Below are 12,796 nucleotides of genomic sequence, written 5' to 3' on the forward strand. Positions count from 1 at the left end.
GTTTCAGAATACACAATACATCGCACTGTGGTCTGTATGTGGAATAAAAACAGACAACCGCACCAGGTATCTCTCCTCTCGTTGGAAACCACCAAAGACAACTGCAATGGCCTAAGAAATATCAGAATTAGACTGTTAATGATTGGGTCTTTCACTATCACAGAAAACTGTAGTGTGTAGTATACATTCTCAGTCACACACTTTACCTTACTGTAGCCTGCTGATAAACTGTTATTTGAACTTTGCTGAGTTCGACTTCTGCAGTAATACATCATTTTAAATTTCTACAGTAATACATGATTTTGTATGAGTAGACAATACAAAAAGACAAAACATTTAAATCAAACCCACTTTATTTATATTTATGTATTCAAAGTCTCTTACATGTAAAGTTACTTAAGCTACATCTTAAATCAACCAAATCAAACCTAAGTAATGACTGTATTTGATATAAACCTGACAGTATTTCGTTTTGTGCATATTCCATAGGTAACCATTACACACAATAGTGCTCGTACCAAACTGCACAGTACAGTAAAACAGAATGCCAAACCTGGGAAGTAGTATTGTTCCTCCTGCTTATTGGTATGAATGTTCGCAATGCGGGAGATGAAAATTATTTTGGGAGAGAATTACTATTGTATCCATGCAACATATGCAAGACATTCATATCGCTTTTGACTAATTGACAAATTAATATAAAGAAAAAAAAAAGCCTGAACGTGGATCCTGATTCTAACTCATTAACAAATAGAAAGAGAAATAGAATTCATGTCAAAAAAAAAGCTACTGATATGTGTTAGAGCGGCCAACGCTGGTCTTGGGCTCCAAAGTCATTCATTTTACATCCATTTCAGCAGTTACCAAACCTATCACACATTATTTAGCACTTTACCCATTACAGAATATCAATGCATCAAAATGTACACCTAGTCTATCACATGCATACCACATTGGCACACGTTCAATAATGAAGTATCCCAAAAACTGTAATTCAGGTAGGTGGAAGTTGAGAATTTGACCCTTGCTTTTACTGTAGGTATTGTAGGTATATGTGAGGTGATTGTTATACTACTGTGTTATTCTGTTGTCTTTTTTCTTTGTTAAACTTTTACCGCATATGTTATAGAGCTGCTGTGTAAATATGAAGCAGATCGAACAGAATGCTTGTCTCCGCAATCCCCTCCCACTTCACTCTGTCTCGCCACGTCATTGGACGCAGTCTCGGTAGTCCCGGCCCCCTCAGCTGTCCCTGTCCTTTAGCATGACGTATTCATTGGCTGGGGAGACATGCTCTCCCCCAGTGAAGCTCTCCTCAGCCGTGCGACGAGCCTCCCGGGAAAGCCGGTTGAAGCGACGGAGGAAGAGGATGACGGTCGCCAGGAGTAGCACCTGTATGATGATGAAGATGACCAGGCTGATCTGCGAGGTCAGTGCCAGGTCACACAGCCAGTAATGGCATGTGTTCAGCACTTCTTCCTCAACCAGATACATCACTAATCTCCCCCGCAGGCTCGGAGGAGAACTACAGGTTACATTCCTAAGGTAGGAGACAGTCATTCACAGACACATTCAGACATTCCTCAGTTGAGACAGACAGTGATATGCTTTTAATTGGGTCACAGATCATTTCCAGTCGGTACAATATTTTTGATTTGACATGACTAACGCAATGGTCATCCGAAGAGGCCAAGGGAGGTGTCGTGGTACATAAGGGGCCCTGGAGAATACTTAAATAGAAATTAAGTAATACTCCTCAGAATTTAGGAATACTTAAATACACTGTTGGATCTTAATCTAATCTTTATCTAATCTTAATCTCATCTTTAATCTAATCTTAATTAATCTAATCCTTAATCTAAAACACACGCTCTCTCATATGTACGCACCCTTTGGGAACATCTCCGCTCTGTTTCAGGAGCCAGCCACGCAGGTAGAGGACTCCGCAGTCGCACGTCCACGGGTTGCCGTGCAGCGTCGCTACGCGCAACCTGGGCAGGGAGTCCAACAGGCCGTTGGGCAGGGTGGTGAGGTGGTTGTCGTGGAGACGGATCTCCGTGGTGTCCGGGGGGAAGGACGAGGGCAGGTTTGCGCCGGTGAGCTGGCGGCCGCTGCAGTCCACCACGGTGCCGCGACAGGAGCACACGCCCGGGCATCCCACCGCGGCCTTGCCCGCTCTGATGCCCAGCACGGAGAGCAGCAGAAACAGGGGGGCAACCACACACTTCATTCCAATACACACTGCAATGGAGAATAGAGAGGGGTTCCCTGTGAGCAGACAGGATTCCTAATATCAGTGACATAACCACATAAACTAAAACATTGTGTGTGTGTATCTGAGTGTGTGTGTGTGTGTGTATTACATATTGACACACCCTTAAACTGCAAGTCAGCATTGTCACACACTACACATGTCTAACTCATACATTTCACACACATCAGTATCATAAAACTGCAATGCAGTCAATGGTAATATTTTAGACTTTGCTGAGACATACGTTTGAATGCGTTTCGTTAATTCAATTTCTTTATGACAAAAGATTTTGCCTCGGACAGTTCCATGGAAAGCATATTACGCGTGTGCTGTGCGTGTTTGATATGTCATAGGCCACCATCACATTATTGCCTCAAAATCAATTATTCATGGGAGTAACATGCTCTACAAACAATACACGGCAAACTTTGTATACCGCATGCTGAAATAAAACTTTAACAGTACCTGAAAGGTTAACTGGTGTTTGAGATTGAATACTGGGGATAAGTAACCAATACCTGAATGCTTGTGTGAGAGAGGGACTGGGCTGAGTGTCTTTATGTACTTGGTAAAACGGAAGCATGTAAGACAATGATAACAACCCCACAATTACTCTAGCCGGAAAGAACGGGATAACAAACCAAGAGGGGAGGATGAGACTAAGAACAGAACAGTTCCCGTAACTTCTTCTGAAAACCTGCGAATTCTAGTTCTAGTAATTTTGGATTTAACATTCAAATGCGATCGACATTTAAATTTCTTGATATCACTCAATTTCATTTTCTTAATCACGTTTGGCACCAACAACAAGACTAGTGGGAATCTATTTCTGATCTGAAACAGACATGTTCCACTGGAGTTTCTTTGAATAACGTTTTGCTCTTGGCAGTGCTGCGTTCGTGTGAAAGTGTGAACACTTTCCATGAGAATATGCCCCAGCGTTGTGTAACAGCCTGATACGGTACATGGCTATGAAATAGTATTGAGTGAATGAGTGTTAGTATTGGTTTTCTGCCCGAAACCGACGTGGCTGTGATTAGATCCCAACCCACATTACACCATCGGTTCATTATCACTTAATCTATCCGTAGAGAAAAAAAATAAAAACTACAAAAGAGGTCACAGTTAAGAGGTCAGAGTATGCCGTTAAGAGCGAAAATACCCACGTATCATCAGCTACACGCCTTAGTGTCTCACTGAGGAGAGGTTTCCAGTGGGCCAAAGGACGCTCTGATTGGTCAGTTCGGTCACTGAGGACAAAGGTGATTGGAAATCGAATGGAAACACACTTACCAGTGCGCCGACCGTCTTCCCTGCGTCTCGCTGGCAGTTATGGGGAGAGTTTTTCGTTGTTGTTCAAATAGGGCAGAATTTCACACACACACACACACACACACACACGCACACACGCAGCTGGAACTCACTGATAAAGTCACTCTGCACTTACACACGCGCACACGCTCACACGCGCACACACAAACGCGGACCCCACCCCCCTGTATGAGGAATATGAGAGAGGAAATAGGATATTCATAACGTCCTGATACATTCTAACGGGCTTTATCGTAGCGTTGTCATATTGAGTTAAGGCGGTGGGAAGAAGAGGCCTTTTGGGCTCCTCCAGACAAAAGAACATCGGCTTCATGGACCAGCGGGGATCAGCCCTTCACACATATGCATGACAATATGTCCAAAAATAGCAACTTATTCTTCATAAAATAGCCACTTATCCACACAGCAATGGCCTTGTTTATTTAACTTCTTAGTATTTTGTAGTCTTAAAAAAGATTGTTTTTTGGGGGGTTTTTTCCAGCAGTCACAAAAATTTCACAGTGAAGTAAGTCCAATTATAATGCAAAATATCTGCATTATATGTTTACTATAAGACTAGTATTAATAACATGTTTTAGGAATATTAATAACATGTTTTAGGAAAAGTCTGTAGATCAGTACAGCTCCACAGAACTCCTTACCTTTAAGCCTGCTATTAACAAATATGATTAAAAGGCAGGAAGAGAGAAAGAAAGAGAGAAAGAAAGAAAGAAAGAAAGAAAGAAAGAAAGAAAGAAAGAAAGATTTATGGACATACCATTGAATGGGTGTTAATTAATTTAGGTTTTCAAACCGTCACAATGTTTTGAGTGTACGAAACATTTAAGGCAATACGAACAAAAACCAACAAAACCTTGTTTTTTGTTTTTTTTTATGGAGTAATTTTATTCATAACAATAGCCTGTACTGTTCTTTCACATTCACTGAGTGCTAGCACTATAAAAAGCACAAACTGCTACCACACAGTTCACTTGAATCAAAGGGATCACTGAAAAAAATGTCTCATTTTCTCTTTCTTTCTCTCTCTCTCTCTCTCTTTCTCTCTCTCACTCACACACACACACACACACACACGCACACGAGCACAGGGAAAGTTACATCCCAGAGTCGATCCACTAAAACTGCTTTACAAAACAATTTATGCACATCCAAGATCTGACCAAGCCTGTAAAAAAATCGAGCATAAATATAAATTAGATACATAAGTCAATTCCATTTTTTTTATATTAATATTTCATTGCATGTTATTGTATACATTTGTTGTTATGACCTAAACTCAAAGTTTCATATGGGCACATTAAAAAGCTGTATCACAGTTATACTTGGCAGACAACGGATAAAAAAGCACCAGGCAAACGTACAGCCACTACTGAACAGATCAGCCCTGATGGGCGTGATCTTTTGAGCTAAAAGCAGAGATATTTTACCAATCAAAGGAAACTTTTTTTTTTCTGTTTGCATTCAGTCATATCTGAGATCGTATTTTCATCTGAGATCATAGGTTTGTAGTATAAAGTGAATATGTGTATGCATGGTCTGGCTGCATGTGTGTGTATCTGTGTGTGTGTAAGGGCGTGACAGAGAGTATCTGTGTGTGTGTGTGTGTGTGTGTGTGTGTGTGTGTGTGTGTGACAGAGAGTGTTTGTGTGTGTGTGTGTGTGCGTGTGTGTGTGTGTGTGTGTGTGTGTGTGTGTGATAACATCACTGGTCTTTCTCATGCATTTGCTGCTGCATCTTCTCCAGCATCTCCTGCATTCTCTTCAGCTGCAAAAAAAAAAAAAAAACCCAGACCATATAAACAGCTCAATACCCACAATGCCCAAGAGAACAAAACATTGCATGCATTTTTTTTTCATTTTCGTTTAATCTGATACTAATCACAATAAGGAAACCAATATCAAACCACAAAGCTAATAACATGCTACTCATGTCATCCGCATGAATATTTTTAATGCATATGCTGCACTATTATTCTATAAATGATATTGATTTCACACACCTCCTCGTCTTTCATCTTGATGAGTCTCTCGGTCTCTAGGTCAGGAGTGGGCAGAGGTAGGATGGGGATTGGACTGTCCATGCGATTATCCTGTGCCAGTTTACTAAAACACACGAAAACACAGCGTGGCATTCGCAATCATAAACCATACACTCGCATTCATACGATCATAAAATCACTAAAATATTAATCAAAGGGTAAAGATACAACTTCAAACAGGTTATGTACACACACACACACACACCTGGTCATCTCCTGTATGCAGTGGGCTCTGTAATTCTCGTAGTGAACGTCACAGGTCACATCCTTCAGGTCGTGCATATGAGAGCGAATCAGCATGTTCCTCAGTTTCACAAAGTCACAGTGTGATTGGTTCTCCACTGCATCACAACACACACAGAGTCACAGAGACACAGAGACAGACACACACACACACACACACACGTGTAAAAAAAAAGGGCATAAATACCATATAGGACACGAAACCATAAGTGAACCATTCATTATTTTGGAGTATAAAAATGTTGCGTGTAAACTGCGAGCTCTAAACTCTGTTCTTAGCTCCTTAAGCCATCAAGCATCCCACATCCACTCACCTTCCACAATGCCCCATGGGTAGAGACGCCCTCGAACACGCTGGCCTCTGGCTTCCACTACGGTATTGCTCCCAATCACAGCGAACGGTGTACATTCCTACAACCCAATCGACCAATCAGCCGGCACGGACATTCCCACAAAAAGACATATTGAGCAGAAGGTATCAACATCAACCAAGTTATTACCAAGTAGTATTAGCATGTGAGTAGAACCATGTTATGTTTATTTAGCATGAATCCTTGATAATGTTGAAATCCTCATTTGGTCTAACCTTCAGCTCTTTGTCCATCTGTTTAAACTCCTCATCTTCATCGGAGTCACATTCCGGAAACTGGTAGACTTTAATGCCGAACTTCTCGATCTCGTCTCGTACCTGAGACAGGAGGAGCGAGTGAGCGGACGCGGGAGGAGCGACAGGGGGGTAAAGGCTGATAAAACGCGAACGATTCGAGTCTTACCCTGTCTTTGAGTTTCTTGATTTCGTTGGGCGTGAGACAGTCTGCCTTAGCAATGAGTGGTACGATGTTGACCTTTTCATGCAGGGCCTTCATAAACTCCACGTCCACCGGCCTCAAACTGCACACACACATGCACACACACACACACACACACACACACACGCACGCACACAAGCCTATCACATACTGATATTCAAGTGAAATTGAAATAAGTGGCAGGTTTGCTTGTGGGAGTGGATGAATGTGAGTTTGAGGGAGAAAGAAAGAGAACAAGATGGCCAGAAAGAAAACAGGACAAAGAGAAAGCTAAACAGAGCATTTACGTACCCGTGTCCAAAGGGTGATATAAAGTAAAGACAGCAGTGGACTCTGTTATCCAGAATGTTTTTCCTGTTAAGTCCGCTCTCATCTCTGAAGTACTGTTCAAACTGCTGGTCAATGTAATCTGTGATGGGTTTCCAGCTATTTTAGGCAAATACAAACACACACACACACACACACACACACACACACGCACATACCAGATGGTCAGTGGAGCCATATTAGTATAAAGTACTGAACGACCGACTTTAAAGAATAAGACAGAGTACATGCTAACCATTCGTTGTTATTGACAGCATCTCCGAAGCCCGGTGTGTCAACAATGGTGAGTTTGAGTTTGACTCCTTTCTCCTCAATGTCCACCGTGTGTTTAATGATCTCTACTGTCTGATTAATTCGCTCTGGGTGAGAGAGTCAATCAATTAGTGTACAAAAAGAAAAAAAAGCCTACGGCACGCTATCATACTGACATTACTGAGTAGGTCGATAATAGACTGATTAGCTTTTAGGGTCAAAAAAAGGTCTCATCTATTACCTTATTTCACCAGCCCTGTATGTATATGGATGGATAAAGAGTTCCAGTAGGTTCTATGAAATCTCATTTTATTGGTATGGGTTGTCATGGTGATACAAACAGCCTGTGGTGATTGTTATGGTTGTGTAGGAGGGAGTGCTGTGATGGTGTGACCCCTTACCTTCTGCATTGAGTAGCTTTCTGTCTTTATACAGGTCTGTGAGGAAGAGGCTGTTCACTAGAGTAGATTTCCCCAAACCTGACTCACCTAGACACACACACACACACACACACACACGTGCAAACCCATGTTGTTTTCATGGATATTTTTCATACTTGTGCTGTTAAGTGTCAAGGTGTCAGCTAATGCTAACAACACTATAGCTTTTCATAATAGCAGACCCACCTGCCACCATGAGAGTGAAGTCAAAGCCTTTTTTCACAGACTTTCTATGCACCTGGTTAGGAAGTGTAGCAAAACCCACATACTGCTTATCCTACAGGAGAGAGAGAACGAGAGAGAGAGAGAGAGAGAGAGAAAGAAATTTCTCATAACCAGATGCATATATGCATATTAGAGGCAAAAAAAGAAAGAAAGAAAGAAAAAAAGAAAAGAAAAGAAAAGAAAACATTTAAAAGCGGTGTCTGACATGTCTAAACAAATTCCATCTTCAAAGAGGGAATCCAATGGTTCAGTCATAACTGCCAAACTGAACAGATCCTCAGAATGTGTCATCGAGTGGAACTGACAGAGCTGATAAAGGAGATAATATCTCAAAGGAAGTCCATCTCATCTCCAGGGCGATGCTCAGTATCTTGACAAGCGTAATTTCATTCAGTGTCTAAAAACCCAAGAATCTCTTCACACTGGCCAGTCCCCGCAGAGAGCTCGAGCATTACTGGTTACTGGGCAAACAGTTTTAACGGTAATACACACAGACACACACACACACACACACACACACACACACACACACACACACACACACATACACAAACAAATACACACAGGCTAACAGAAGGCCTATTGAAAGAAACTGAATGGACTTCTTAATATTTATGCCAAACAATTTCCCGGTCCAGACTCCATATGCTAAACACACATTCACTGAACCCTGCAGTCCTCATGACTTGTCATGACAGCCTTCCGCTGTCTACCTCAGCCACAGCGGACCCACTGGCAGCCTCCTCCCAACATCTCTCAGCCTCCCCAGCTCACCCAAACCCACAGACAGCCACCTCCCGCCTCTCAGCCTCCCCAACTCACCCAAACCCACTGACAGCCCCCTCCCAACATCTCTCAGCCTCCCCAACTCACCCAAACCCACTGACAGCCACCTCCCACCTCTCAGGCTCCCCAACTCACCCAAACCCACTGACAGCCACCTCCCAACATCTCTCAGCCTCCCCAACTCACCCAAACCCACTGACAGCCTCCTCCCACCTCTCAGCCTCCCCAACTCACCCAAACCCACTGACAGCCTCCTCCCACCTCTCAGCCTCCCCAACTCACCCAAACCCACTGACAGCCACCTCCCACCTCTCAGCCTCCCCAACTCACCCAAACCCACTGACAGCCTCCTCCCAACATCTCTCAGCCTCCCCAACTCACCCAAACCCACTGGCAGCCACCTCCCACCTCTCAGCCTCCCCAACTCACCCAAACCCACTGACAGCCTTCTCCCAACATCTCTCAGCCTCCCCAACTCACCCAAACCCACTGGCAGCCTCCTCCCGCCTCTCAGCCTCCCCAACTCACCCAAACCCACTGACAGCCTCCTCCCAACACCTCTCAGCCTCCCCAACTCACCCAAACCCACTGACAGCCTCCTCCCAACATCTCTCAGGCTCCCCAACTCACCCAAACCCACTGACAGCCTCCTCCCAACATCTCTCAGCCTCCCCAACTCACCCAAACCCACTGGCAGCCACCTCCCATCTCTCAGCCTCCCCAACTCACCCAAACCCACTGACAGCCTCTTCCCAACATCTCTCAGGCTCCCCAGCTCACCCAAACCCACTGACAGCCACCTCCCACCTCTCAGCCTCCCCAACTCACCCAAACCCACAGACAGCCACCTCCCAACATCTCTCAGCCTCCCCAACTCACCCAAACCCACTGACAGCCACCTCCCACCTCTCAGCCTCCCCAACTCACCCAAACCCACTGACAGCCTCCTCCCAACACCTCTCAGCCTCCCCAACTCACCCAAACCCACTGACAGCCTCCTCCCACCTCTCAGCCTCCCCAACTCACCCAAACCCACTGACAGCCTCCTCCCAACATCTCTCAGCCTCCCCAACTCACCCAAACCCACTGACAGCCTCCTCCCAACATCTCTCAGCCTCCCCAACTCACCCAAACCCACTGGCAGCCACCTCCCACCTCTCAGCCTCCCCAACTCACCCAAACCCACTGACAGCCTTCTCCCAACATCTCTCAGCCTCCCCAACTCACCCAAACCCACTGGCAGCCTCCTCCCGCCTCTCAGCCTCCCCAACTCACCCAAACCCACTGACAGCCTCCTCCCAACACCTCTCAGCCTCCCCAACTCACCCAAACCCACTGACAGCCTCCTCCCAACATCTCTCAGGCTCCCCAACTCACCCAAACCCACTGACAGCCTCCTCCCAACATCTCTCAGGCTCCCAAACTCACCCAAACCCACTGACAGCCACCTCCCATCTCTCAGCCTCCCCAACTCACCCAAACCCACTGACAGCCACCTCCCACCTCTCAGCCTCCCCAACTCACCCAAACCCACTGACAGCCTCCTCCCAACATCTCTCAGCCTCCCCAACTCACCCAAACCCACTGACAGCCTCCTCCCAACATCTCTCAGGCTCCCCAACTCACCCAAACCCACTGACAGCCTCCTCCCATCTCTCAGCCTCCCCAACTCACCCAAACCCACTGACAGCCTCTTCCCAACATCTCTCAGGCTCCCCAGCTCACCCAAACCCACTGACAGCCTCCTCCCAACATCTCTCAGGCTCCCCAACTCACCCAAACCCACTGACAGCCTCCTCCCATCTCTCAGCCTCCCCAACTCACCCAAACCCACTGACAGCCTCTTCCCAACATCTCTCAGCCTCCCCAACTCACCCAAACCCACTGACAGCCACCTCCCACCTCTCAGCCTCCCCAACTCACCCAAAACTGACAACAGACAGCAGGAATGAGAGATATGATGAAGAAATGAGAGATCATGATATGAGTAATTCATAACACATTTGTACACATGCACACTCGCGCGTGCACACACATACACGCGTGGGCACACACACACACACAGAAACACACACACACATACACACAAACACACACACATATATACACGCGTGGGCGCGCACACACACACACAAACACACACACATACACACACACACACATATATACATGCGTGGGCCCACACACAAACACACATACACACACACACACACACACACATACGTGGGCGCATGCACACACAAACAAACACACACACACATACACACAAACACACACACGTACATGCGTGGGCGCACGCGCACACACACACACACACACACACAGAATTAAACACACATTTTTACATATTTTCTCTCTCTCCCTCTCTCTCTCACAGAAACGCACACACACCCACTGAATTAACAACAAATTTCTACATATTCACTCTCTCTCTCACACTGTCTCTGTCTCACACACACACACACACACACACACACGCACACATACATACACCAACTGAGACAACCTTCTGTCGTGCAGTTCTGACTCGAGGGCAAAGCAATCTCTCCACCAGCTTCTCTTGCAGAATCATGGCATCCATTCCCGCTCTCGCCTTGGCAACTAGTCCCCACGCAAATCACAAAACCACTCCAAAGAAAAAAAAAAAAAACACCCCAAGACAGACTTTATCATCCAATCCTCCTTCACGTTTCTACTTCTCTCACTATTTTTCACCAACAGACGCAACTTCTCCAGTTTACCTTCACCCTTTTACTCTCCCGCCCCCGGCTACCCTCACACTGATCCGTGTTCAGACAGGTAAGGAGAGGAATTCTGTCTTGAAAGGGTCTGTGAGCAACGGTGGGGAGAAAAAGCAAGAAGAAAAGAGAGAGAAAGGGCAGAGAGAGAGAGAGAGAGAGAGAGAGAGAGAGAGAGAGAGAGAAGGACGGGGAAACAAGGAAGCAATTTGGGGACAGGAAAGGAGGAGGGTTAAAAAAAATAAGGGAATGAAGAACTTTCATTCATTCACTCACTCGTTCCTCCTCCTCCTCCTCCTCCTCCTCCTCCTCTTTTTCCATGGAGGTAAATACAGAGTGGAGCTGAGGTGCTGAAAAATGCTGGACTGTGTCTATGTGTGTGTGTATGTGTGTGTGTGTGTGTGTGTAAGAGAGAGAGAGATAGAGTGAGAGAGAGTAAGAGAGAGAGAGCCAGACAGACAGACAGACAGACAGACAGAGAGAGAGAGAGAGAGAGAGACTGACAGACAGACAGAGAGAGACAGACAGACAGAGTGATAGAGAGAGAGAGTCAGAGAGAGAGACAGACAGACAGAGAGACACGGGAAAGACAGAGAGAGACAGAGAGAGAGAGCGAGAATGTGAGTCTGAATTTCCACACAGGAATATGAGTCTGCAGTCTGACTTTTTCCTGCTCTTAAATCACTATACATCTTCCACTCGTTTCAGCCAAATGAAGGAGGAGGGAGAACGGAAGACTAGAATCTCAGTCACGACAACCATCTGATCTCGCAAAACACAGCTGTCAGAACAAAAAAATAAAACAACAAAAGCCCAGCGAAGAAACCCATCGCCACGTCTGCGCTGTCTGAAGCCAGCAGATGGAGTTCAACCGGCAAATAGGACACGGTTCGGCTCCATTAATCAATCGACCGGGCGAGTGGCGTCAAGGATTTGGGGGTGTCGAGAAAAGCATCTCACCTAAGGCTATGTCCGTTCCAGACTCTCAAGAGAAGACAGGAACCTGGCCGCCTGCACCCAGTGCGCCGCCAGCGATGGGAACTGCATCAACTGCATCAGCCCGCACCCCTAGCCCAACACCACCCACACAAAGCACAACCACCAGAACGTGCTAGCCGGGCCGCGTTCTATTCGACGTAGAGCGCGCGTTTTCTCCAGTAAACTCTTCAGACTCATTCTCAAGCCCTTGCACGTCCTTGTGCGTTTTGCACTTTCTCAAGAAAATATCTCATAAAGGATTTCCCAGCACAGCTAGTCCAGCTGCAAAACCGTTTTATGTCACGCTGGACTGGAGTCGTCCTCCTCTTTCCTTAACTAATTCTCCAACCGTGATAACACTCGCAGACTAATAA

At 45.7% G+C, this 12,796-nt stretch overlaps 2 protein-coding genes across 3 annotated transcripts; both read right to left on the minus strand.

Annotated features, from left to right (window-relative positions):
- Positions 1-774: 774 nt before the first annotated feature.
- On the minus strand, positions 775-2,280 carry gp1bb (glycoprotein Ib platelet subunit beta). The gene is made up of 2 exons (XM_030768547.1): positions 1,890-2,280; positions 775-1,540 (listed from the first exon to the last, which is right to left on the minus strand). Exons 1-2 carry the CDS (start codon positions 2,228-2,230, stop codon positions 1,243-1,245), a joined length of 639 nt encoding a protein of 212 aa, XP_030624407.1. The 5' UTR covers positions 2,231-2,280; the 3' UTR covers positions 775-1,242.
- Positions 2,281-5,287: 3,007 nt separating this feature from the next.
- On the minus strand, positions 5,288-11,287 carry septin5a (septin 5a). Of its 2 annotated transcripts, none has more exons than XM_030768534.1 (11): positions 11,213-11,287; positions 7,882-7,972; positions 7,657-7,743; positions 7,239-7,362; positions 6,968-7,102; positions 6,641-6,758; positions 6,454-6,555; positions 6,182-6,278; positions 5,830-5,965; positions 5,586-5,688; positions 5,288-5,350 (listed from the first exon to the last, which is right to left on the minus strand). In XM_030768534.1, the coding sequence occupies exons 1-11, from the start codon at positions 11,285-11,287 to the stop codon at positions 5,288-5,290; spliced, it is 1,131 nt and encodes a 376-aa protein (XP_030624394.1). The 2 variants fall into 2 exon arrangements, with proteins under 2 accessions (XP_030624394.1, XP_030624384.1); XM_030768524.1 differs by having other exon boundaries at positions 11,204-11,287.
- Between the last annotated feature and the right edge of the window lie 1,509 nt (positions 11,288-12,796).

The sequence above is a fragment of the Chanos chanos genome, chromosome 1, assembly GCF_902362185.1.
Source record: "Chanos chanos chromosome 1, fChaCha1.1, whole genome shotgun sequence".
Taxonomy (NCBI): domain Eukaryota; kingdom Metazoa; phylum Chordata; class Actinopteri; order Gonorynchiformes; family Chanidae; genus Chanos; species Chanos chanos.

Bases quoted from the DNA above. Each gene is read 5' to 3' on its own strand.
- septin5a (XM_030768524.1), bottom strand. From the start codon at position 11,287: ATGGATGCCATGATTCTGCAAGAGAAGCTGGTGGAGAGATTGCTTTGC. The intron at 6,759-6,967 runs GTACGTAAATGC...GTGTGTGTGCAG, and splicing joins ATATCACCCTTTGGACACGG to TTTGAGGCCGGTGGACGTGG. The intron at 6,556-6,640 runs GTAAGACTCGAA...CTCCTGTCTCAG, and splicing joins TCAAGAAACTCAAAGACAGG to GTACGAGACGAGATCGAGAA.
- gp1bb (XM_030768547.1), bottom strand. From the start codon at position 2,230: ATGAAGTGTGTGGTTGCCCCCCTGTTTCTGCTGCTCTCCGTGCTGGGC. The intron at 1,541-1,889 runs GTGCGTACATAT...CTCCTACCTTAG, and splicing joins AGCGGAGATGTTCCCAAAGG to GAATGTAACCTGTAGTTCTC.